General features: G+C 43.9%; 1 protein-coding gene across 1 annotated transcript; it reads right to left on the bottom strand.

Moving 5' to 3' along the window:
- Positions 1-541: 541 nt before the first annotated feature.
- Positions 542-25,375, bottom strand: LOC133356002 (ubiquitin-conjugating enzyme E2 R2-like). Its single transcript, XM_061573510.1, has 7 exons — positions 25,238-25,375; positions 22,694-22,769; positions 21,965-22,334; positions 10,787-10,873; positions 8,651-8,748; positions 7,030-7,164; positions 542-5,284 (listed from the first exon to the last, which is right to left on the bottom strand). The coding sequence occupies exons 3-7, from the start codon at positions 22,148-22,150 to the stop codon at positions 5,047-5,049; spliced, it is 744 nt and encodes a 247-aa protein (XP_061429494.1). The 5' UTR covers positions 22,151-22,334; positions 22,694-22,769; positions 25,238-25,375; the 3' UTR covers positions 542-5,046.

The raw sequence follows: 25,375 nt of genomic DNA, 5'->3' as shown, positions 1-25,375 counted from the left end.
ATGAAAACTAAATTAAATCACGACGTTTTGGAAGCAACACAAGCCTCCGTTTTCAGGTGGAACCGCCACAGCAGACGGATGCTTGTGTTGCTTCCAAAACGTCGTGATTTAATTTAGTTTTAATTGTTTTTTTTTACCTACGTGACTTTTACCGAAAAAAAACACAAAAAGTATGGATCCTTGCAGTCACGAAAACTTCAAATCTAGAATGCATCGTTTATTATCAGCGTGTTTACATGTTCACCACAAGTACATGCGGTAAATGCAAAAAAGGGTAAAACCTATTCTGTTTTTTTACACGTTAAGTGTTGGTGCAGTTGCACAATGGTAAGCACACTGCACTACGAACCCAGAAACCCGAGTTCGATTCCTGGCCACGGGCTAACGTTAGTGGCGAGCAATATCCAAACTGCGCCTGGACTACCTTCACCAAATCGCATTTAACCAGTGCGGTGAAGTATGGTCAAACAAGGGGGAGGTCATCATCTGGCAAAGACAGAAAACGAAAACATTTCCAACAATGAGAAAATCATCTCAGAAACACCTTTACATCAGCATATTTTATTTAATTACTATTATTTTAATATACATAACTTTGCTAAACAGGAGGGGAAAAAATAAAATTAAGTTGAACTCAAAAACAAATAGGGTGGGTGGGTGGGTGGGAGAGGTTGGTCATAGTTTCGACTGGCGTCATTAAGAAGGCAAATGCAATGAGTGGAGGGCCCTTGGCTTTTGAGACCAGGAAAAGGTCAACAAACTCCAGCACTGGTGGGCAGACAGCACCACGCCACCCTGATGGGACAGGAAGCCGTCCTTCCCCAAAGGCCTCAGAACACACGTGAAGAGAGATCGAGAGCTGCACGAATCAGAATCTTTATCCTACAGAAATCCGATGAGCAATGAATCTTTTTTTCCCCGCACATGTCCAGCAGTAAAATGTCCGGAAGCATGTTCCCTTTGCAGAACACCGCAGTTTCAAACGCTGGCTGCCCCACCAGATTTCGCACCGTGGAAGGCCTGGTTCTAGAGAAGGCCCTCCACTTGCGTTTTCACGTCGGACTGCAACGTCTGACGTTTCGCTCCACGTGCCAGGAGATTTTTTTCCACAACGCGTGGAGCTTGAATGTCGGGACATGCCGAACGCGTGCTTGAGCCCCCTCCCTCAAAAAAAGAGAAAGCCAAGGGGTTTTAAACCTTGGCCTCATTTTAGGCATCTGATAAAGCAGCATCACCTCATTCGGTTACTCACATTCCCAAAATTGACCAGCTTCCATGTGTCCTTGGTTAGATTTGTGTAAAACCTGCATCCGCCACTTGGGAGGTGGCTGTGGTGGTCGGGGGTCAAAAGATTCGAGCTGACAACACCGAGAGCCCGGTTTTCCAATTCAGCTTGCAGGAAACCTGCTTCTCAAGAAGTGTTGATGATCTCAGCCCAATCACCATTGATTTCACACACACACACAAAAGCCATCACGCGTTAAATTTGGTTGTTTACTTAATTTTGGTGAAATTCCAGCTAGGGAAAGCATATCACCGACTGTCTTGCAGCAGGGCAAGTTAAAATATTGAAATTCCTTCTCGTGATTCCAAAATAATTATCGCTTGAACGTGATCTCAGAAGGTCAACAACGACCCCCATGGAGGGATATGCAACACACGGGGTGGTGCATCGGCCTGGGAGAGTTCCAAATGGACACTAAACGCGATGGTGGCAGCAGGCCAGAACGAAACACCCCCTCTCCTCCTCTCGAAGGGACTTTCTCCCTGCCTCCTTGCTGCTTGTAGCAGGGCGCGTACGACCCAGGGGGGGGGGGGGGAGAACATGCTTCCAGCAGTGCACGCTGCCTCATGTTCCAAGACGCCAGATACTGCTCCCAAGGGGGGGGAGGGTGGGGGGCACACACACCCACACTAATAAAAGTTCCAGTTTCAAAGTACGGTATAATTTTTGTACAATTCTATACTCTATATTTATATACACACACACGGAGTACACACGGAGGACGCTGCAGAAACGCTGACCAAAGTGTGCATGTTGCTCGCGTTAAGATTTACGCCGTTGCGTTGGCCCGCGGTGCATCTTGTGGTTCAGTGAGAGTCCACTTTATTTATTTATGAAGGGGGGGGGGGGGCAGGCAAGGGAGCAAGATATGCACAGGGCCGGGACAAGAGGACACATTGGACCGTTTCGTCGGTTGGCTGGGTAGGGGGCGAGGCGTCAAGATCAACACACAAAAACCCTTCATGTGCACCCGACTCTGCGCCAAGGTCGTAATAACTTTTAACGTTTACAAATGAATCCCCTTTGATCACGTGAGGGCCGGTTTGAGATTTTTTACCCGTTCCTAAAGTTGCAGCGATCGTGGCTGCCAGGATAAATCGTACGCTATTTATTTATTCTTAACGATTCTGCTCGTTGAGCCGGGAAAGCCTCGCCGAGTGCCGAGACTTTTTCAGGAGCCAAGTTTTCGCAGTCGTGGTGCGATGTTGCTACGTGTCATCTCTAGTTGAGCGATTTCTTAAAAATGCGACCCAAGAAAATCACCATCGTCTGCTCTGCGCAATATCCCCTTAACATATTTTATCATTGCTCATTTTATTTAAAGAATATATATTTATTTCCTCATTTAAAATGTTTTACGGATTAATTATAATTCACAAAAGTAGTAATAAAGTATATTTTTTTACGTTATACATTTTAATTGCCGTTTTGTGAAATGTCTTTTGGGTAAATTGCCAGCACGGTGGTCGTGTTATACGCGGTAAGCCTTACAGATTCGTAAAGTTGAATCGAATAGAAAAACTTGTGGCTTATGTTGAGCAAATTGCAGTAGCGAGGATTGAACTTCGAAGCGTTAGTACTTTTCAGTACATCAAAGCGCAAAATGTTGATGTAAATAACGTGAACTATAATTGCGAAGAAAAACTGATATCGCGATAGTCATATCGTGACATTTGAGATCGTATCGCGAACAATTATACACCTCGCCAACTCTGCGCGTTGCACGCAGCAGGTGAAATATCGGGCAAAAACCGGGGCGATACGAGGATAAGTTACTCGATTGAGTTGACACACGGCAGAAATCACCGCGCCCCGACTGGCAGGCCAGCTCCCGCTTGCAGGTCAGGCGCTGAGTCACCTTGTGCCGCACACACACGGACAGCTGCCACTGGGGGTGCCCCCTTTCAAAAACGTGTTTTGAGAGGAGACGAGATGCGAGTCGCTCGTCGCTGTGATTGGCGCTGTCGCTATTCATTTTCTACCATGTCGTTGCAGAATAAAATATCACCCTTCGCTTTATGTTACAACCGCAGGCGCGAATGCAACACTGCGTCACGGGTGAACACATACGGGGACTCATTTACTTACGAATATTCGACTTACGAACTTTAAGAGATACGAACAAACCTGTCCTTATCGCCAATTGCCTGTTCCGACCGAGATTCGCAAATTCAACTGCCGCGCAATAGACGGCGGTGGTGGCATCTACGTCTGTGGACAGAACATGAAGAACCAGTGACATCTACAGGAGATGATACAACTTTTAAAGCCATTCCCCGTGTTTAGTGTACATGCCATAACAGCACGTTTGGAATTGACAGGAGTTAAGTTGGACTTTCGGAACCTAACTCGTTCGTAAGAGTCCCTGTATATGCCAACGTGTTGGGCAATCGCCGTTGGGTAACAGCGTAATGACTACGACTGTGATAATGTCTACTCGTGTGTCAGCCCATGTGGGAACACCAATTAAGTTCTATTTGAACAGTGACGTTATTTTTAACCCGGTGGAGATGGTCCAATGTGTGCCCCCTGTTTGCCGGTCGGTAGTGCCAAGCAACTTTTTTTTTGCGTAAAACTTAAGAGCTGGAAACCAGAGAAGGGACCTGATAATAAAAAAACACATTCCGCATGTCGCCAGTAAACTACGGAAAATGACTCAAATCCTACTTGGCGCGCATGACTCTAAGAAGGGAAGGGGAACGGAAGCTTTAGAAAAGTATTTTAAAGAAGATGCAATATTGTGTTAATTTCAATGTTGCCGTCAAATTCCTCACATTCGGGGGCAAATGCAATCACCCCCGCCGCAGCAGCGGAAAACCACAGCTTTAAAGAAACTGAACTAAAGGAGAAACAGCCGTTCACTTAAAAACATCGGCGTAAGGGCAGGGACATTCAATAAATATGAGCTTCAGTTCCCCTTCGAAAGGCCTTTGTGCACGTATGCATGCACGCGTGTGCTTCGAACCCCTGCGCAGCACTTGTGTTTTACTTTTATTTTCTTCGGGAAGGCGATGTCGGTACAGGTGGGAGCGGCCGGGGTAAAGGCTACACAGGTGGCGGCGGCTGGGGCCGTGAGAAGTTGCATAAGGTTCTGTCTGCTCGTTGAAGCCACTCGAGAAAAACAAATCAGTTTGGGGTGCGCGGGCGAGGTGGTGGGCGGCTGCCGTCGACGCCAAGAGCCCGCGTGCCCGCCACCGTAAACAAAACCAAACGTCGCCCGGAGGTCACGCAGGGTCACCGACCGTCGAGCCGTCGGGCACTCGTCTGCCAGATCCATTGGCCGGCTTAGCTCGCTCGGTCGCTCACGGGCGTGGGGATGCGCGCGTGGTTGCACCGTCACTCATTTACCCGCTCTAGCAACTTGACATTAACTTATTTGAAAAACAAAAGCTTTGTCTCTTTCTCTCTCTCGACGGCCGAAGTGGATAGGCGACGTCCTTGGCCAAGTCTTGCGGGGGGGGGGAAGTGAAGGGAGAGGAGAAAAAAGTGGAAGCGGAAAATGCTACGACTGGAGAGGGGGCGGGGTAGAAATGAGAGAAATCGAAACGTGCGAGAGGATGATGAAAGAGCAGCGGTGAGAAAGGCGGGAGAGAGGCGAGAGACAGAGGTGAGAGTGAGCGGGTAAGGAGGAGAAAGCAGAGAAGAATAGAGGCGAGAGAGGAGCTGAGCAGGAAGAGACAGGAAGGGGGATGGGGGAGGTGGTAGAGAAGAGGGGATGGCGTGGGGACAGAGGAAAGGGGATGGTGCGGGAGCGGCCGGCTTCAGGACTCGTTGCCCGAGTCGTCCTCTCCGTCGTCGCAGTACTCCCCGGCGAGGCCCTCGTCATCTTCGTCGTCGTCCAGGTCGTCGTCGTCGTCGTCGTCGTACAGCTCGTCGAGCAGCATGTCACAGCCGCTCTCCTTGGCGGGCAGCTTGGTCTTGACGCAGTACTCGGCGAGGGTGGTGGGCACTTTGACGCCGTCCTTCTCGGCCTCCGCCTTGGTCGCCACCACCTGCTTCCTGCGGGGGTCACGGATACAGCGGGCGGGACAAACGTCGGGTAGCGCCATCGACCGCGGTGAGGAGAAGAAGAACGCCAAGACTCGGTAAACGTGCCGGGAGGAGGAACCGTAGTCGAAGCAGTAAGTCGGCCACGCGGTGAGCCGGTGTCAAATTGCCACCCCCACCCACCCCCCACTAAAGCTCTGCGGTCCGCTATGTATTCAGGTGTTAATCGGCCAACCAAGGAGCTGTTTACATGTGGGATGAAACCGGAGCGCCCGGAGAAAACCCACGAGCGTGTGCGAGGGCGCGACACTCTACCCCGACACGGAACAGGTGGAGTCCACATTTCTCATGTACCGCCTTCTGGCGAGCCAGGGTACTGCTCTTCCACGACACCCAAGGGGAGCTTCCCAACGTTCACGTGATCGAGCAAGCCTCGCTGCTTCGGCACACGAGTGACGCGTTGCAGAGCAGCGTCACCAAGTTTAACCGTCGGCTACGACGTTTCTCTGGTGGGTTACTCATCGCCTATTTAAGGCCCAAGACTGGGGGACATTTTCACAATTCTGACAACTGACGGATGATGCTGGCTGTAACTATCGGTGACACGTCCACACCTATTTAAATGTTGTTCGATCGCTCTCCCAACACACCGGCGGTGCTGAAGCAGTAATAAATTGGCCACGTTTGTTCATCACGTGACAACTGTGGAGGAGGGTTTACGACACACATTCTATTTACGCGATCTGACCCAATAAAATAAAAATGATTAATCAATCGGCAAATTGTCACAACGCCAATTCAAAATCCTCCACTCCAATTCATGTGATCATGTGTTCCTTATTGCCTTGTGCGGTCAGTAGCCACTTGCTAGGTCCACAGACGTCTCGTGAAAGACCCCGACGCAGAAGATCACTGGCATATTACCCCTATTGGACATTTGTGAAAAAGAGCTTCATAGTTTTCGATTTAAAGCTTTCGTGACTGCAGGGATTCGTCTTCTTGGTTCTTTCGGTAAAGTCATGTAGAAGGGAAGTAATAAAATAATAAAAATAAAACATAATAAAATAATTCTCACGACGTTTCGGCCACAACGCAAGCAGCCGTCCTCAGGTGGAGAACAGGTCTGTCGGGGAGACAGCGTCATTCAGTCGCGTCATTCAGACGCTGGGGAGACAGCGTCATTCAGACGCTGTCTCCCCGACAGACCTGGTCTTCACCTGAGGACGGCTGCTTGCGTTGTGGCAGAAACGTCGTGAGAATTATTTGATTGTTTTATTTTTGTTATTTTAGTACCTCCCTTCTACGTGACTTTACCGAAAGAACCAAGAAGAAGAGCTTCATAGCTTATCGGATTCCTCCAGTTTAAATAATCTGATTCTGAACTTATGTGCCGTAACCCTAAACCGCATCGGCACACAAACAACGGCAGCAGCAGTAGCAGCAGGAGCAGATACTTGATGCACGAATGGCAGATCAAAAAACTCTCCCACCCAGAACAGAACCATGGAACAAAATAGCGACGACATGGCCTGTTCACAAGCACGAAGGAGAGGCATCGCGGCAATGATTCGCCACTCAGCTGCTCCAGACGCAATTGTCAGGCCCAACCACCTCGGTGTACAATTACAGCTCCGCATCAACGTTCGCCGTTGTGTGAAGTCCACCCCTTGTGTGCGTTTTTTTCCCGTGGAAAATCCAGCGACTGCGGCGAGCACGCTGGTCACGGTGGCGCCAGGCGGCTCTCCGACCGCACTCACTTGATGATATCGGCGTACTCCTTGTCCCGGCCCTTGCTGTCCCTCCACTTCCTGTACATGACGGAAGCGTCCACGTTGGCCGGCGAGTAGGTGTTGGGCTCGTTGAGAAGTGAAATCACGCTCAGGAGGATCGTCCTGCACGGCCGTGAGAAACGTCAGCGGGGTGGGTGCGAGGTCACGGATCGTGTCATTTTGCGTTTCGCTTTTTTACGCCACCCCGATTTGCAACGCGCCGGCGACGCAAAAGGTGACCTGGGACACACGTGCGCGGCCAATGTAACGTCGGTTAAACGAGAGAGATAAAGGACGGGCCTTTCATTTAGCCATGTGACGGCCTCCTCGGGAAATTAACAAAAAGTTACAATCTTCTTGGTTCTTTCGGTAAAGTTACGTAAAAGGGAAATAATAAAATAATAAAAATAAACATATTAAAATCATTCTCACGACGTTTCGGCCACAACGCAAGCAGCCGTCCTCAGGTGAAGAACAGGTGTGTCGGAAAGACAGCGTCTGAATTCATTCAGACGGAAAGACCTGTTCTTCACCTGAGGACGGCTGCTTGCGTTGTGGCCGAAACGTCGTGATAATTATTTTATTATGTTTTATTTTTATTATTTTATTTCCCTTCTACGTGACTTTACCGAAAGAACCAAGAAGATGAATCCCTGCAGTCACGAAAGCTTTAAATCGAAAAAAGTTACAAACTGTGACGTCAGAAGGGACACTTTGCCAGAGGTCCGTTCTCTTTGGGAAAACTTTTTCAAAGCTGCAATTGGGACTAGAAACCAAAATCCCACAACTCGTGTTCTTTTATATGACGGTCATCATGCACGTGACTGTATGTCAAACACAATTGATCCTTACGCTTTAAACTAATATTAGCGTAAGAATGAAATACTATTGATCCTTACGCTAATATTACACTCATTACGTAGTGTAAAAATCGATTTACATTATTCCAATTTTAAGTTTGCTCACAAAATCTCAAGGTACGAATCGATGGTATGAATGGGACAACAATTATAATCAACTCTTGTATTCAATTGTGTAACCCCAAAAACCACGAGGCCCGAATCACGAAAACTCAGCGAGTTGACAACGGGGTTTGCGATTTGCCACAGCACCATCACCAGCCACGTTCAATCCACTGCTGGATCAACGCCTCCCCGAGCCACCAACCCCCTCCTCTCCGCGATCCTGCGCTGTGAAAACCCACACCAGCGCCTGCACAGGAGCCGATTTCACGGCCCCAATCTCATCATGGGACCTCCTTTGCCAGTAGCTGCTCACCCCGAGCTCTCATTACTCTGGTAGTGCGTTGTCTTTGAACTGTGCGCCTTTTGGCGTCATCTGGTCGAACACCATATGAGACTAGGCTCCAAAGAAAGCTGTCTCTGGTGTGGACCAATCAGTTTCAAAGACAATGCATAAATTATCAGAGTATTGTTTTTTGTTTGCATTTGACTGCAAGTATTGTGGTTAATGTAAGCATGATTCCTTGCAAAAGGTGTCAGTTTTGTTGCCAGAAAAAAATGGGAAAAACCCTATTAGGCCCCAATCTCCTCGGGAGGGACGAAACGTCGCGTGCGTCATACGTTCATCGTTCTGTCTGCCATCTCACCGGACGCTCTGCGTGGGATTCCATCTCTCCGAAGCGAGCTCTCCGCTCTGCGGATCATCAACAGGCGGGTGGAGGATGGATATACACACGTCGCCGTTCTGCGGGTGGGAGAGAGAGAGAGAGAAAAGAAGAGACCCGAAGTTTACCACCGCTGCCAAGTGACTACGACGACAACAGATTGCGCAACCAGCCAAAGTGCCGAGCCTATGGCAAATTCCGAGGCGTTGTCAATAAGCCAGCGGCTCTCGTTGGTGTCTCACAAACACTACATTCCACCCTCTTAGTCACCGAGCTCGCTTATGTCACGGGCGGACGGCCCTGCTGTTGATGGCGCTGCAGTTGGCTATGTTTAGCTCTCAGCAAAATCGCTAAAAATTGAGCGTTGACATCATTAATTTGGCGATTCTGTAAATAGATTCGATGGTGAGCGACCTATGGATAGGCAAGAAACGACGCGCCGCGTCAGGGATGAAACCGGGCTCTTACACACATCGAATTGCGCACGTAGGAATTGATTAGGACGTGACGAATGTGTGTAACTATTTGTTACACGTCGCTTGTAATGGGGTCACCTTGACCCCAGCAACCACTGGCGGTGCTACTTTTATCATGATGTAAAAGATCAGACTCTTGTAATCGAATTCAGCACTGAGTTACAACTCGTACCTATGAACACAACAGTTCCCTCCATAGCAACGTGGAATTTCCACAAATGGCTCAGGACTGCCAGTGGCGATGCCTACAACCAAATGTGGATAGTGCCACCGTTCCACAAGTGGGGGGATAACGAACTCTGAAGTGGGGGGGGGGGGGGGGCAAGGGGCGCTGGAAGTGGGGTGGTGGGCTGGCATGTGGGGGCAGCATTGACGTCACACACTGACGTCACACACTGACGTCACACACTTCCCGGTGACGTTCGGTAGGCGTGTAGGAGCAGTTGCCCAGGGGACAGGACAACAAGGCAGCTTGGCTTCACGTGCCAAGGACTCAAGCTCGAGTGCTCAGCTTAGATCACGTAGAACTTCATGTTTAACTTGCTCCCCCCTCGGCTACAGCGTCTCTGCATCGAGCGACGCTGGATTTCACACGAGCGACCGATAACACTGGTCAACACACTTTTTCTGGCATAAGGTATTCCAACGGTTTTAAGGTAATTTTGGGGTGCCGATTCCAAATCTGGCATCAGTTTTTGTCTATCACATCAGGTTTTTGAGATATCAAATATTGCATTTTCAATAAAAACTGCGGAAGAAAAATATTAAATAAATGTGGATATCTACATAAAATTATATTATAAACACACTATCCTAAAAATACAGCACCATATTTTAACACTAAAGCAGTCACTGACTCGCAACAACTTGCAATCATAAGTGACAGAGTTAATTTCGGGTAAAATCAATGAAAATGGGGTATGCCGATAGCATAAAAATGAAATTAGTCTAAAACAGCTGCAAAAGTCCAGGCCAGAATTTTTTTTTTTTGTTGACCAGTGTAATCGGTCGGAGCGCTGGGCGCGGTGGTCATCGAACCGTGCGATGAACCCCCGCTACCCAGAGTTCGATTCCCGCCCCCCCCTACACAGACCCGTGCCAACCGGCATGAGTGGATTGGGGAGGCTTTCATCCAGCAGCTAATAGGCTAATACTTTATTGGGGAGGGGGAACCCACATTGCAACATCGTCCCCTACTGGCGGACTTATACCAGTCTGTGAAATGTAGCAGCTTCACGATAGCCTTGCCCTATAAAAATGATGCAAATACCAACTGTGCCGATTTAAAATATTACAGCCGATGATGAACTCCCGATTGGCCAGCGGGGTCAATCCACCGCTGGATGAAAACATCCACAAACTGTACAGTACATTAGTCTTAAGGCTATACAATCAGCTCGTGTTATGAACATGGGACTCGTTGAATTTAAACGATAAGCGAGTCTCATTCAGCAAATATTACTGTTAAAAATTTTTAACAGAAACAGTGAGAGCGATTACCACAAGCAGCTGTTCTCGTCTTGTTAAGCATTGCCCCCCATAAACATTAAATGGGTTTTTTGTTGTTGTTGTTGCGCGCTCCGAAAAACAAATTTCTTTGCGTGCACTTTTTTAGACGGCGTTGGCGTCCGCCCAGTCCCACCTCATAGATGTTGGGGTGCCACATTTTCGTCAGAAATCTGAACGTTGGCGGAGAGTAGGGGTAGTCTTTGGGGAACTTCATCTGGGCCTACGGGAAATCGTGACAGAGCAGTACACATCCATTAATGAAGGCACTTTGTTAACAGACGTTTAACATTCAGGAAATTCACTTGAATATACATCGTTCATAAAGCAATGTAATGCCCTATTATAAACAAATAATGCTCACTATTTTTGTTTGACCAGGCAAGGCCCACTAAGCTACACAGCTCTTTTTCAGAAGCAACCTGGCCACAAATGATAGCTCAACGAAGTGGCTCATCATCACGTGGGCATGTATAGCAGTCAAATACTCTAAACGCGCGATGTTGATTCGAAATGCGGAGAGAAAAACCAGAGGACCCGGAAAAAAAATCCACGCAACCACAGGGAGAACATGCAAACTAACTATACGGGCGTTAGGGTCGAGATCGAACCCACGACCTCCTGCATACCAGGCGAGGGGATTAACATCTTGCTACTGCTGAATGAAGGCCTCCCCATAGAATGTCGGTCATGGGGGTTCGTTTGATCATACTTCACCACACTGGTCATGCTGACCTTAAAATATGCATACTTAACAGCACTTGCCGAACAGTCTGTAAAATTATATGAGAATGTCTTTTTATAGTTTGTGAAAGTATGTGTATGGATCAGTGAGCATTTTATATAATGTTCACGTGAATATATAGATGACATCTATAACAAAGATAACAACTAATTTAGAGCAGAATTCTCAATTTCAAAAGATGACCTTAAAAGTTAAAATATTTACTGAGGATACCTGCACCCTGAAGAAATGGTAACATTTAAACTGGGTTCTTCTGTGACTAGTAGTCAATTACTATTCTTTCCCAAACTAAATTTCCTTTTGGGCAGAAAATAAGAACACACCTCGCTCTATAAATCATTCTTTCTCTCTGCTCTGAAGGAATATACAAGGAAACACTGGCCAGTTGCAAGGGCACTGTTGTAAATGAAGACAACCCTTAAGTACTTTATTTAAGCACATAATGACGAACTCTGTACGCTCCTTCGACCTGAAAACAGTTACGTACAACACCTCAAGTGTTTAATGCCACGTTCCACCGCTTCAATTGATAAAAGGGAACATTTGTTAAGGTGTTGTTGTTGAAATGTGGGAATTGAACTTCAATATAACAGACCCATGTGATGGGCAGCACAGGGCAGTGAAGCAAAAACCAATATGCACTGGCCAACATGGTGAAGCGTGGTCAAATAACCCCCACGACATGCACAGCGCGGGCAAGACCCTTATCCAGCAGCAGTGGACTGACAAAAGCATGCGCACACAATTAACACATGGACTGCCCTTTTTGTCAATCCACTGCTGGATGAAGGCCTCTCCACACTGTGTCAGTCACAGCGATGCCCCTTCTATTTGGCGAGGAAATTCTCCGCGGGTCTATAAGGTCTACTTCAGGAGGTCCTGCACGTGGATGTTTGGCCTATTCCATTTACGGAGTTGTTACCCGCTCCGCACAGACGGAGGCTATCAACTTACAAACCCAGAGGATAACCGCACGAGGCGTCTGCAATGTCCTGCAAACCCTAAATTCCCTCGGGTAGCATCTGGTTTAAGATGTTTATCACCGTTACTCATTGGAGGTAATGTGACTGACACAAGTGTAAATATCAAACCGAACGTGGCATAGGGGTGTACTGATATCAAGAGAATGATAATTATAGATTCACCATCCCTCTGGGCAAATTATAATGGCATTCATTTAATCAGCAGAGCCTCACCAGTCTAAACTCATTTTCAGGAGGGTCCTTCTACACTGACATGTGTTTTTTTCTTACTGAACGTGGGAAGAGACTGGAATTAGAGTGTATGTAGAACTTCTTTCGCACCGTACGAAGCCATCAGGGGTACGGGGGGTGCGGAAAGACAACAAACTAAAGAACAAAATAGCCAGAGAAAACCCCAAACAGCAAAGACAGATGCATTGATGTACTTCTATCTCTTGGCCTAACCTGGTAACCACAGCTTACAATACTTGCGTAATAGCTAACCATGAATGCTGTAACTGTGTATACAATTTGTTGATGCGACGATTGTTTTTGTGTTCACACAATCATTCGCTTGCAATAATTGTATCGGAGTGGTGGTTATTAGTGCACCGCACTACGAACCAAGCCACCCCGAGTTCGATCCCCCGGTCGTGGCTATCATCAGAAGCGATCGATATCAGAACCAGGTCCCCCCTGGGGGCAACCTTTTTCTTCATACACCCACAATGACCAGCGTGGTGAAGTATGGCCAAACGACTCCCACCGACTGAGACGGTGTTGAAGCCTTCATCCAGCAGTGGCCCGATCGACAAAGGGCTTTGAAATGATGAATCCGCCGTGAACTATCGCACCCCTTTCGCTGTAAATCGATACAAGACGAAAGTTCAGCAAGTTATGTGGTCACTGCATATTGCAAAATGACGATTGTCATTTAAACGACAGTTTAAAACGTAATTACTTTGTAAATGAGCCCACTAAAAAGAGCACGATAATAAGAACAATTACGTTAGCCTTGGTAGTAGTAAACAGTTTGAGTGCCGCACTAAAGCTTGTAAAAACATGTTTCCCAATATTATCATCATATAGATTTGAAGCTTTCGTGACTGCAAGGATTCATACTCTTGGGTTTTTTTCGGTAAAGTCATATAGGTAAAAGTAAATAATAGAAATAAAAATAAATAATAATATTAATATTTATATTATTTCTATTATTTATTTTTATATATAATATAAATATTATTTCTATTATTTATTTTTACCTACGTGACTTTACCGAAAAAATCTAAGAGTATCATCATCCTCCTCCATAGTAAATCCACTGCTGTATGAAAACATCCACAAACTGTATAGTACATTACTCTTAAGGCTATAACAATCGGCTCGTGTTATGAACATGGGACTCGTGTTTAATTTAAACGATAAGCCGGTCTCATTCAGCAAAGATTACTTTTGAAAGTAACTAGAACTAAGTAAGCCAACATAGATGGACCGTGATAATAGAATAAGCAACCAACTCTGGAACATTAACAGCATGCTTACTACAGCTGCTCTCGCCTCGTTAAACATCCCTCCCCGCCTATACACATTAAACTAGCAAACACGAGGCTTTTAAAGTTCACAGTACGAGACATTTGACGACTTGCGCCTCATTTTAAGTTCACGAAATACGCATTTGCTTAACCTACGTCCGACTCCCCCCTCCTCCACCGCATCCCGCCCCGTCTAAGGGACACAGCGTCGGCGTCGCTCGCTAGTAAAGCCGTAAAAAGCCTTCACTAGGCCCGAAGCCGTCGGGAGGGCCTTGCAATGATTCGACTTTTAAATTTTTTTTAAACCCCCATTTATTATATAACGTTTTTGTAACACCATCCCGGGATGGTGTTTTATCGACGTAGACGCCCGATGAGTGGCCGTCAATGATGTACATTTACAAACAAGAGTGGTACCGTCGTTACGTTTGTACTGTATGTGCCTATGGACTTCTTTCGCGCCGTACCACGGCTGTTTTTACGACCAATTCTGTTGACCTTCACAGCTGCAGGACAACTTCACTCGACAAGTTGTTGTTTCTGTTCACGTTGGACCCCTCTCGTCGCGGGAGTTAACTTACCCCAAGCCCCGACTTTACAGAGGGACAACTTGGGGGCCCTGCAGGCAGCGTTTGTCAATTTGTTGACGGAGCTGAGTCACTCTGGCAAATGTGTTGTGTGTGTTCATGAGTTAGATCACTATAGCAAATGTATTGTGTGTTGATGAGTTAGATTAATGTGTTGATGAGTCAGATCAATATAGCAAATGTATTGTGTGTGTTGATGAGTTAGATCAATATAGCAAATGTGTTGTGTGTGTTGATGAGTTAGATCACTATAGCAAATGTGTTGTGTGTTGATGAGTTAGATCACTATAGCAAATGTGTTGTGTGTTGATGAGTTAGATCACTATAGCAAATGTATTGTGTGTTGATGAGTTAGATTAATGCGTTGATGAGTCAGATCAGTATAGCAAATGTAGTGTGTGTGTTCATGAGTTAGATCACTATAGCAAATGTGTTGTGTGTGTTGATGAGTTAGATCACTATAGCAAATGTGTTGTGTGTGTTGATGAGTTAGATCACTATAGCAAATGTGTTGTGTGTGTTGATGAGTTAGATCACTATAGCAAATGTATTGTGTGTGTTGATGAGTTAGATCACTATAGCAAATGTGTTGTGTGTGTTCATGAGTTAGATCACTATAGCAAATGTATTGTGTGTTGATGAGTTAGATTAATGTGTTGATGAGTCAGATCAATATAGCAAATGTATTGTGTGTTGATGAGTTAGATCAATATAGCAAATGTGTTGTGTGTGTTGATGAGTTAGATCACTATAGCAAATGTGTTGTGTGTTGATGAGTTAGATCACTATAGCAAATGTGTTGTGTGTTGATGAGTTAGATCACTATAGCAAATGTGTTGTGTGTTGATGAGTTAGATCACTATAGCAAATGTATTGTGTGTTGATGAGTTAGATTAATGCGTTGATGAGTCAGATCAGTATAGCAAATGTAGTGTGTGTGTTCATGAGTTAGATCACTATAGCAAATGTGTTGTGTGTGTTGATGAGTTAGATCACTATAGCAAATGTGTTGTGTGTGTTGATGAGTTAGATCACTATAGCAAATGTGTTGTGTGTGTTGATGAGTTAGATCACTATAGCAAATGTGTTGTGTGTGTTCATGAGTTAGATCACTATAGCAAATGTTTTGTGTGTGTTGATGAGTTAGATTCACTATAGCAAATGTGTTGTGTGGGTTCATGAGTTAGATCACTATAGCAAATGTATTGTGTGTTGATGAGTTAGATTAATGTGTTGATGAGTCAGATCAATTATAGCAAAATGTATTGTGTGTTGATGAGTTAGATCAATATAGCAAATGTGTTGTGTGTGTTGATGAGTTAGATCACTATAGCAAATGTTGTTGTGTGTGATGAGTTAGATCACTATAGCAAATGTGTTGTGTGTTGATGGAGTTAGATCACTATAGCAAATGTGTTGTGTGTTGATGAGTTAGATCACTATAGCAAATGTATTGTGTGTTGATGGAGTTAGATTAATGCGTTGATGAGTCAGATCAGTATAGCAAATGTAGTGTGTGTGTTCATGAGTTAGATCACTATAGCAAATGTGTTGTGTGGTTGATGAGTTAGATCACTATAGCAAATGTGTTGTGTGTGTTGATGAGTTAGATCACTATAGCAAATGTGTTGTGTGTGTTGATGAGTTAGATCACTATAGCAAATGTGTTGTGTGTGTTGATGAGTTAGATCACTATAGCAAATGTGTTGTGTGTGTTCATGAGTTAGATCAGTATAGCAAATGTATTGTGTGTGTTGATGAGTTAGATCAGTATAACAAATGTATTGTGTGTGTTGATGAGTTAGATCAGTATAACAAATGTATTGTGTGTTGATTAGTTAGATCAATATAACAAATGTATTGTGTGTGTTGATGAGTTAGATCACTATAGCAAATGTGTTGTGTGTGTTGATGAGTTAGATCACTATAGCAAATGTATTGTGTGTTCATGAGTTAGATCACTATATCAAATGTATTGTGTGTTGATGAGTTAGATTAATGTGTTGATGAGTCAGATCAGTATAGCAAATGTAGTGTGTGTGTTCATGAGTTAGATCACTATAGCAAATGTATTGTGTGTTGATGAGTTAGATTAATGTGTTGATGAGTCAGATCAGTATAGCAAATGTAGTGTGTGTGTTCATGAGTTAGATCACTATAGCAAATGTATTGTGTGTTGATGAGTTAGATTAATGTGTTGATGAGTCAGATCAGTATAGCAAATGTAGTGTGTGTGTTCATGAGTTAGATCACTATAGCAAATGTGTTGTGTGTGTTCATGAGTTAGATCACTATAGCAAATGTATTGTGTGTTGATGAGTTAGATTAATGTGTTGATGAGTCAGATCAGTATAGCAAATGTAGTGTGTGTGTTCATGAGTTAGATCACTATAGCAAATGTGTTGTGTGTGTTGATGAGTTAGATCACTATAGCAAATGTGTTGTGTGTGTTGATGAGTTAGATCACTATAGCAAATGTGTTGTGTGTGTTCATGAGTTAGATCACTATAGCAAATGTATTGTGTGTTGATGAGTTAGATTAATGCGTTGATGAGTCAGATCAGTATAGCAAATGTAGTGTGTGTGGATGAGCCAGAAATCACTGTGTTGATGAGTCAGATCAGTATGTGTTGATGAGTCAGATCAATATATCAAATGTATTGATTGTGTTGATGAGTCAGATCAATATATCAAATGTGTTGTGTGTGTTGATGAGTTAGATCAGTATAGCAAATGTGTTGTGTGTGTTGATGAGTTAGATCAATATAACAAATGTGTTGTGTGTGTTGATGAGTTAGATCACTATAGCAGATGTATTGTGTGTGTTGATGAGTTAGATCAGTATAACAAATGTATTGTGTGTGTTGATGAGTTAGATCAGTATAACAAATGTATTGTGTGTTGATGAGTTAGATCAATATAGCAAATGTATTGTGTGTGTTGATGAGTTAGATCAATATAGCAGATGTGTTGTGTTGATGAGTCTGATTAATGTGTTGATGAATCAGATCAATATAGCAAATGTATTGTGTTTTGATGAACCAGATCAATATAGCAAATGTGTTGTGTGTGTTGATGAGTTAGATCACTATAGCAAATGTATTGCGTGTGTTGATGAGTTAGATCAATAACAAATGTATTGTGTGTGTTGATTAGTTAGATCAATATAGAACATGTATTGTGTGTGTTGATGAGTCAGAACAATATAGCAAATGTGTTGTGTGTGTTGATGAGTTAGATCACTATAGCAAATGTATTGTGTGTGTTGATGAGTTAGATCACTATAGCAAATGTATTGTGTGTGTTGATGAGTTAGATCACTATAGCAAATGTATTGTGTGTGTTGATGAGTCAGAACAATATAACAAATGTATTGTGTGTGTTGATGAGTTAGATCACTATAGCAAATGTGTTGTGTGTGTTGATTAGTTAGATCACTATAGCAAATGTATTGTGTGTGTTGATGAGTTAGATCACTATAGCAAATGTATTGTGTGTGTGGATGAGTTAGATCAATATAACAAATGCATTGTGTGTGTTGATGAGTCAGATCAATATAACAAATGTGTTTGTTTGTGTTGATGAGTTAGATCACTATAGCAAATGTATTGTGTGTGTTGATGACTCAGATCACTATAACAAATGTATTGTGTGTTGATGAGTCAGATTAATGTGTTGATGAATCAGATCAATTTAGCAAATGTATTGTGTTTTGATGAACCAGATCAATATAGCAAATGTGTTGTGTGTGTTGATGAGTTAGATCACTATAGCAAATGTATTGTGTGTGTTGATGAGTCAGATCACTATAGCAAATGTATTGTGTGTGTTGATGAGTCAGATCACTATGACAAATGTATTGTGTGTGTTGATGAGTTAGATCAGTATAACAAATGTGTTGTGTGTGTTGATGAGTTAGATCACTATAGCAAATGTATTGTGTGTGTTGATGAGTTAGATCAATATAGCAAATGTATTGTGTGTGTTGATGAGTTAGATCAATATAGCAAATGTATTGTGTGTTGATGAGTTAGATCAATATAACAAATGTATTGTGTGTTGATGAGTTAGATCAATATAGCAAATGTATTGTGTGTTGATGAGTTAGATCAGTATAACAAATGTATTGTGTGTGTTGATGAGTCAGATCACTATAGCAAATGTATTGTGTGTTGATTAGTTAGATCAATATAGCAAATGTATTGTGTGTTGATGAGTTAGATCAGTATAACAAATGTATTGTGTGTGTTGATGAGTCAGATCACTATAGCAAATGTATTGTGTGTTGATTAGTTAGATCAATATAGCAAATGTATTGTGTGTGTTGATGAGTTAGATCAGTATGTGTTGATAAGTCAGATCACATTAGCAAATGTATTGTGTGTTGATGAGTTAGATCAGTATAACAAATGTATTGTGTGTGTTGATGAGTTAGATCAGTATAACAAATGTATTGTGTGTTGATGAGTTAGATCAATATAGCAAATGTATTGTGTGTGTTGATGAGTTAGATCAATATAGCAGATGTGTTGTGTTGATGAGTCTGATTAATGTGTTGATGAATCAGATCAATATAGCAAATGTATTGTGTTTTGATGAACCAGATCAATATAGCAAATGTGTTGTGTGTGTTGATGAGTTAGATCACTATAGCAAATGTATTGCGTGTGTTGATGAGTTAGATCAATAACAAATGTATTGTGTGTGTTGATTAGTTAGATCAATATAGAACATGTATTGTGTGTGTTGATGAGTCAGAACAATATAGCAAATGTGTTGTGTGTGTTGATGAGTTAGATCACTATAGCAAATGTATTGTGTGTGTTGATGAGTTAGATCACTATAGCAAATGTATTGTGTGTGTTGATGAGTTAGATCACTATAGCAAATGTATTGTGTGTGTTGATGAGTCAGAACAATATAACAAATGTATTGTGTGTGTTGATGAGTTAGATCACTATAGCAAATGTGTTGTGTGTGTTGATTAGTTAGATCACTATAGCAAATGTATTGTGTGTGTTCATGAGTTAGATCACTATAGCAAATGTATTGTGTGTGTTGATGAGTTAGATCACTATAGCAAATGTGTTGTGTGTGTTCATGAGTTAGATCACTATAGCAAATGTATTGTGTGTTGATGAGTTAGATTAATGTGTTGATGAGTCAGATCAATATAGCAAATGTATTGTGTGTTGATGAGTTAGATCAATATAGCAAATGTGTTGTGTGTGTTGATGAGTTAGATCACTATAGCAAATGTGTTGTGTGTTGATGAGTTAGATCACTATAGCAAATGTGTTGTGTGTTGATGAGTTAGATCACTATAGCAAATGTGTTGTGTGTTGATGAGTTAGATCACTATAGCAAATGTATTGTGTGTTGATGAGTTAGATTAATGCGTTGATGAGTCAGATCAGTATAGCAAATGTAGTGTGTGTGTTCATGAGTTAGATCACTATAGCAAATGTGTTGTGTGTGTTGATGAGTTAGATCACTATAGCAAATGTGTTGTGTGTGTTGATGAGTTAGATCACTATAGCAAATGTGTTGTGTGTGTTGATGAGTTAGATCACTATAGCAAATGTGTTGTGTGTGTTCATGAGTTAGATCAGTATAGCAAATGTATTGTGTGTGTTGATGAGTTAGATCAGTATAACAAATGTATTGTGTGTGTTGATGAGTTAGATCAGTATAACAAATGTATTGTGTGTTGATTAGTTAGATCAATATAACAAATGTATTGTGTGTGTTGATGAGTTAGATCACTATAGCAAATGTGTTGTGTGTGTTGATGAGTTAGATCACTATAGCAAATGTATTGTGTGTTCATGAGTTAGATCACTATAGCAAATGTATTGTGTGTTGATGAGTTAGATTAATGTGTTGATGAGTCAGATCAGTATAGCAAATGTAGTGTGTGTGTTCATGAGTTAGATCACTATAGCAAATGTATTGTGTGTTGATGAGTTAGATTAATGTGTTGATGAGTCAGATCAGTATAGCAAATGTAGTGTGTGTGTTCATGAGTTAGATCACTATAGCAAATGTATTGTGTGTTGATGAGTTAGATTAATGTGTTGATGAGTCAGATCAGTATAGCAAATGTAGTGTGTGTGTTCATGAGTTAGATCACTATAGCAAATGTGTTGTGTGTGTTCATGAGTTAGATCACTATAGCAAATGTATTGTGTGTTGATGAGTTAGATTAATGTGTTGATGAGTCAGATCAGTATAGCAAATGTAGTGTGTGTGTTCATGAGTCAGATCAATATAACAAATGTGTTTGTTTGTGTTGATGAGTTAGATCACTATAGCAAATGTATTGTGTGTGTTGATGACTCAGATCACTATAACAAATGTATTGTGTGTTGATGAGTCAGATTAATGTGTTGATGAATCAGATCAATTTAGCAAATGTATTGTGTTTTGATGAACCAGATCAATATAGCAAATGTGTTGTGTGTGTTGATGAGTTAGATCACTATAGCAAATGTATTGTGTGTGTTGATGAGTCAGATCACTATAGCAAATGTATTGTGTGTGTTGATGAGTCAGATCACTATGACAAATGTATTGTGTGTGTTGATGAGTTAGATCAGTATAACAAATGTGTTGTGTGTGTTGATGAGTTAGATCACTATAGCAAATGTATTGTGTGTGTTGATGAGTTAGATCAATATAGCAAATGTATTGTGTGTGTTGATGAGTTAGATCAATATAGCAAATGTATTGTGTGTTGATGAGTTAGATCAATATAACAAATGTATTGTGTGTTGATGAGTTAGATCAATATAGCAAATGTATTGTGTGTTGATTAGTTAGATCAATATAGCAAATGTATTGTGTGTGTTGATGAGTTAGATCAGTATGTGTTGATAAGTCAGATCACATTAGCAAATGTATTGTGTGTTGATGAGTTAGATCAGTATAGCAAATGTATTGTGTGTTGATGAGTCAGATTAATGTGTTGATGAGTCAGATCAGTATAGAAAATGTAGTGTGTGTGTGAATGAGCCAGAAATCACTATGTGTTGATGAGTCAGATCAGTATGTGTTGATGAGTCAGATCAATACAGCAAATGTATTGTGTGTTGATGAGTCAGATTAATGTGTTGATGAGTCAGATCAGTATAGAAAATGTAGTGTGTGTGTGAATGAGCCAGAAATCACTATGTGTTGATGAGTCAGATCAGTATGTGTTGATGAGTCAGATCAATACAGCAAATGTATTGTGTGTATATGTTGATGAGCCAAGTCACTCTCGTGAATGTTTGTGTATGCATGTTGAACTTTTTTCCCACCGTCCGTAGCCAACCGTGTTAAACGTAGACCACCTGGCCTCTTGAGCCCTCAACCTGGTCCAATAAAATAAACTTGAACTAAACTTGAACTTTCATGTAGAAAAAAGAAATCGACAGCCAAAACGATCAATCCACCACCGCCACAAGCACCGACAAAGCGGAGGAGGACAGCCAGCCAGCAGGTCACCTTAAAGTATCCGCCCTCGTAGAGGGTGTTTGGCGGCCCGAATATCGCGACCTCCCAAACATAGAGGTCCGCCTCGTCCACCAGGGTGATGGCAAAGCCCTCCATTGGCTCGTCCTGCTGGACACCCTTGAGCTCCCGCAGGAGTGCCTTCTGAGAGGACGATCCTGGTCCCCGTGGGGACGCCATCGGCCCGAGTCTCTTCCAAATCCTCTCTCCAGGGGTCACCTCAAGTCCTCTTCTCTCCGAGCCGCTGAGTCTCCTTCCACCCCCCCCCGGCCTCCTTCTCTTGGAGATCGACCACCAAACCACCACCACCCGGGCCGCCCCCCACAGCCTCGTGTCTCCTCCGCAACTTCCGACGGCGCTGGAGCTTGGGAGGGTGACAAGAGACCATAAATGGTGGATTAGTTGTTTGATCAGACTGCTCGCTCACCCGTCTATTCGCTAAATCGTAAACCAACTCACCCGCTCATTCGCCCACTCCGCAAACCGTTCTGTTATCCACTCACCAACTCACTAAAATCACACACGCACAACTACTCACCGACTTACTAGCTCACTCACTCGCTTGCCTAACCGCTTAAACGCCCAATTCACTCACTCAACCTCACTCTCACCGACACCGCTTCATCATCCATTGAATCTACTCGCTCACTCACCCCACACACACACTCGGCCTCCATCCACTCACCAACTCACCCAGCCCACTCCCTCCCCTCCATCACTCACAAGGTGGATGATGGGTGGTGGACACGCGATGCCAACTCCGCTGTGACCGGAGGGCCGACTCCTTCCTTAGATTGACCTGGAAGAGGCAAAGGTGGTGATGAAGGTGTGGACGTGATGGTGGTGGTGATGATTCCTTAGTGATGGTATTGTAGCGATGGTGGTAATTATGAAGGTGATGATGGTAGTAATGGTGTGGAAGGTAGTGTATTGTTGGTTGTGATGGTGGTGGTGATATCAGTTGTAAGAGATGTAGTAGTAGTAGTGGTGGTGGTGATGGAGGGGATGGATGCAGGTCGTGACGGTGACGATGGCGGTAACGTTGATGGTGGTCTATTATATATCGATGGTGGTGGTGATGAAGTTGGGTGTATCGATTGTGATGTTTGTGTTATAAATAATGAAAGGCAGTGACGGTGGTGACATCGGTCATGGATTAAGCGATGGTGTCGGTGATTATGGTGGTGTCGGTGGTTATGGTGGTGTCGGTGATTGTGGTGGTGTCGGTGATTGTGGTGGTGTCGGTGGTTATGGCGGTGTCGGTGATTATGGTGGTGATCGTGGTAACTAAGAAAACAAATATGTGCAATAGGGTGGTTGCGTAAAAGAAGACAGAAGTCGATGGATGGCGGTTGTGATGGTGGTTGTGATGGTAGTGGTTGTGATGGTTGTGGTTGTGATGGTGGTGGTTGTGATGGTGGTGGTTGTGATGGTGGTGGTTGTGATGGTGGTGGTTGTGATGGTGGTTGTGATGGTGGTTGTGATGGTGGTTGTGATGGTGGTTATGATGGTTGTGATGATGGTGGTTGTGATGATGGTGGTGGTTGTGATGATGGTAGTTATGGTGGTTGTGATGATGGTAGTTATGGTGGTTGTGATGGTGGTGGTTGTGATGGTGGTGGTTGTGATGGTGGTGGTTGTGATGGTGGTTGTGGTGGTTGTAGTGATGGTGGTTGTGGTGGTGGTAGTGATGATGGTGGTTGTTATGGTGGTTGTGGTGGTGGTTGTGATGGTTGTGATGGTGGTTGTGATGGTTGTGATGGTGGTTGTAGTGGTTGTGATGGTGGTTGTGATGATTGTGATGATGGTTGTGATGATGATGGTGGTGGTTGTGATGGTGGTGGCTGTGGTGGTTGTGATGGTGGTGATGGTGGCTGTAATGGTGGTGGTTGTGATGGTGGTTGTAGTGGTTGTGATGGCGGTTGTGATGGTTGTGATGGTGGTGATGGTGGTGGTGATGGTGGTTGTGGTGATGGTTGTGATGGTGGTGGTTGTGATGGTTGTGATGGTGGTGGTTGTGATGGTGGTGGTTGTGATGGTTATGGTGGTTGTGATGGTTATGGTGGTTGTGGTGGTGGTGGTTGTGATGGTTGTGGTGGTGATGATGGTTGTGGTGGTGATGATGGTTGGGATGGTGATGATGGTTGGGATGGTGATGATGGTTGTGATGGTGGTGGTTGTGATGGTTGTGGTGGTGGTTGTGATGGTGGTTGTGACGGTGGTTGTGATGATGGTTGTGATGGTGGTTGTGATGATGGTTGTGATGATGGTTGTGATGGTTGTGATGGTGGTGATGGTGGTGGTGATGGTGGTTGTGGTGATGGTTGTGATGGTGGTTGTGATGGTGGTGGTCGTGATGGTTGTGATGGTGGTGGTTGTGATGGTGGTGGTTGTGATGGTTATGGTGGTTGTGGTGGTGGTTGTGATGGTTGTGGTGGTGATGATGGTTGTGATGGTGATGATGGTTGTGATGGTTGTGATGGTGGTGGTTGTGATGGTTGTGGTGGTGATGATGGTTGGGATGGTGATGATGGTTGTGATGGTGGTGGTTGTGATGGTTGTGGTGGTGATGATGGTTGTGGTGGTGGTTGTGATGGTGGTTGTGATGGTGGTTGTGATGATGGTTGTGATGGTGGTTGTGATGGTGGTTGTGATGATGGTTGTGATGGTTGTGATGGTAGTTGTGATGATGGTTGTGATGGTGGTTGTGATGATGGTTGTGATGGTTGTGATGGTAGTTGTGATGATGGTTGTGATGGTGGTTGTGATGGTGGTTGTGATGGTGGTTGTGATGATGGTTGTGATGGTTGTGATGGTGGTTGTGATGATGGTTGTGATGGTGGTGGTTGTGATGATGGTTGTGATGGTGGTGATGGTGGTTGTGGTGGTGTCACATTTACAGCCGGTCGGTGGTGAGACGACGACGACGACGGGGGTTGAAGTTGGGGGGAGCTTAAAAGCCCCAAAAAATTTGAGTGAAGTTCATTTTAACCCCCCCTCCCTGTCCCACCCTCCCACCACCAGCAAAACACAAACAAACAAGAGCCACAACAACAACAACACACGGGGGGGGGGGGGGGAGGGGGACACACGACACAACAGAGCCAGCCCCGATGATGGCTCTCTCCACAATAAATTCCCACAGCCGACAGATAAACGCGTCGCCTTTCGTTGTCGTTGTTTGTTTACTCTCAACAACAACAGCACCACAACAACAACACCACCACCATCACCACGACAGACGTGACCAAGGACGTTGTTACGCACCGGGATCGATGTCTCTCGCTCGACCGGTGACCAGGAGCAGCAGGAGGAGGAGGCGGTCTGAAAATGGCTGTCAGCTGAGTTCGCTTTGTGTGACGACACCGGGGGTCGTGTTTCAGCCTCCTGCGAATGCTCCTCCTC

Source organism: Lethenteron reissneri, chromosome 1, assembly GCF_015708825.2.
Source record: "Lethenteron reissneri isolate LAM-NWPU_2019-01 chromosome 1, ASM1570882v1, whole genome shotgun sequence".
Taxonomy (NCBI): domain Eukaryota; kingdom Metazoa; phylum Chordata; class Hyperoartia; order Petromyzontiformes; family Petromyzontidae; genus Lethenteron; species Lethenteron reissneri.
This window is presented reverse-complemented; position numbering and strand designations above follow the sequence as displayed.

What these genes read in the sequence shown, in the direction of transcription:
- LOC133356002 (XM_061573510.1), bottom strand. Translation starts at nt 22,150, where the DNA reads ATGGCGTCCCCACGGGGACCAGGATCGTCCTCTCAGAAGGCACTCCTG. An exon ending in ACGAGGGCGGATACTTTAAG is followed by an intron (nt 10,874 to 21,964) that starts GTGACCTGCTGG and finishes GATTTCCCGTAG; the next exon opens with GCCCAGATGAAGTTCCCCAA. An exon ending in GAGTACGCCGATATCATCAA is followed by an intron (nt 5,285 to 7,029) that starts GTGAGTGCGGTC and finishes TGACCCCCGCAG; the next exon opens with GAAGCAGGTGGTGGCGACCA.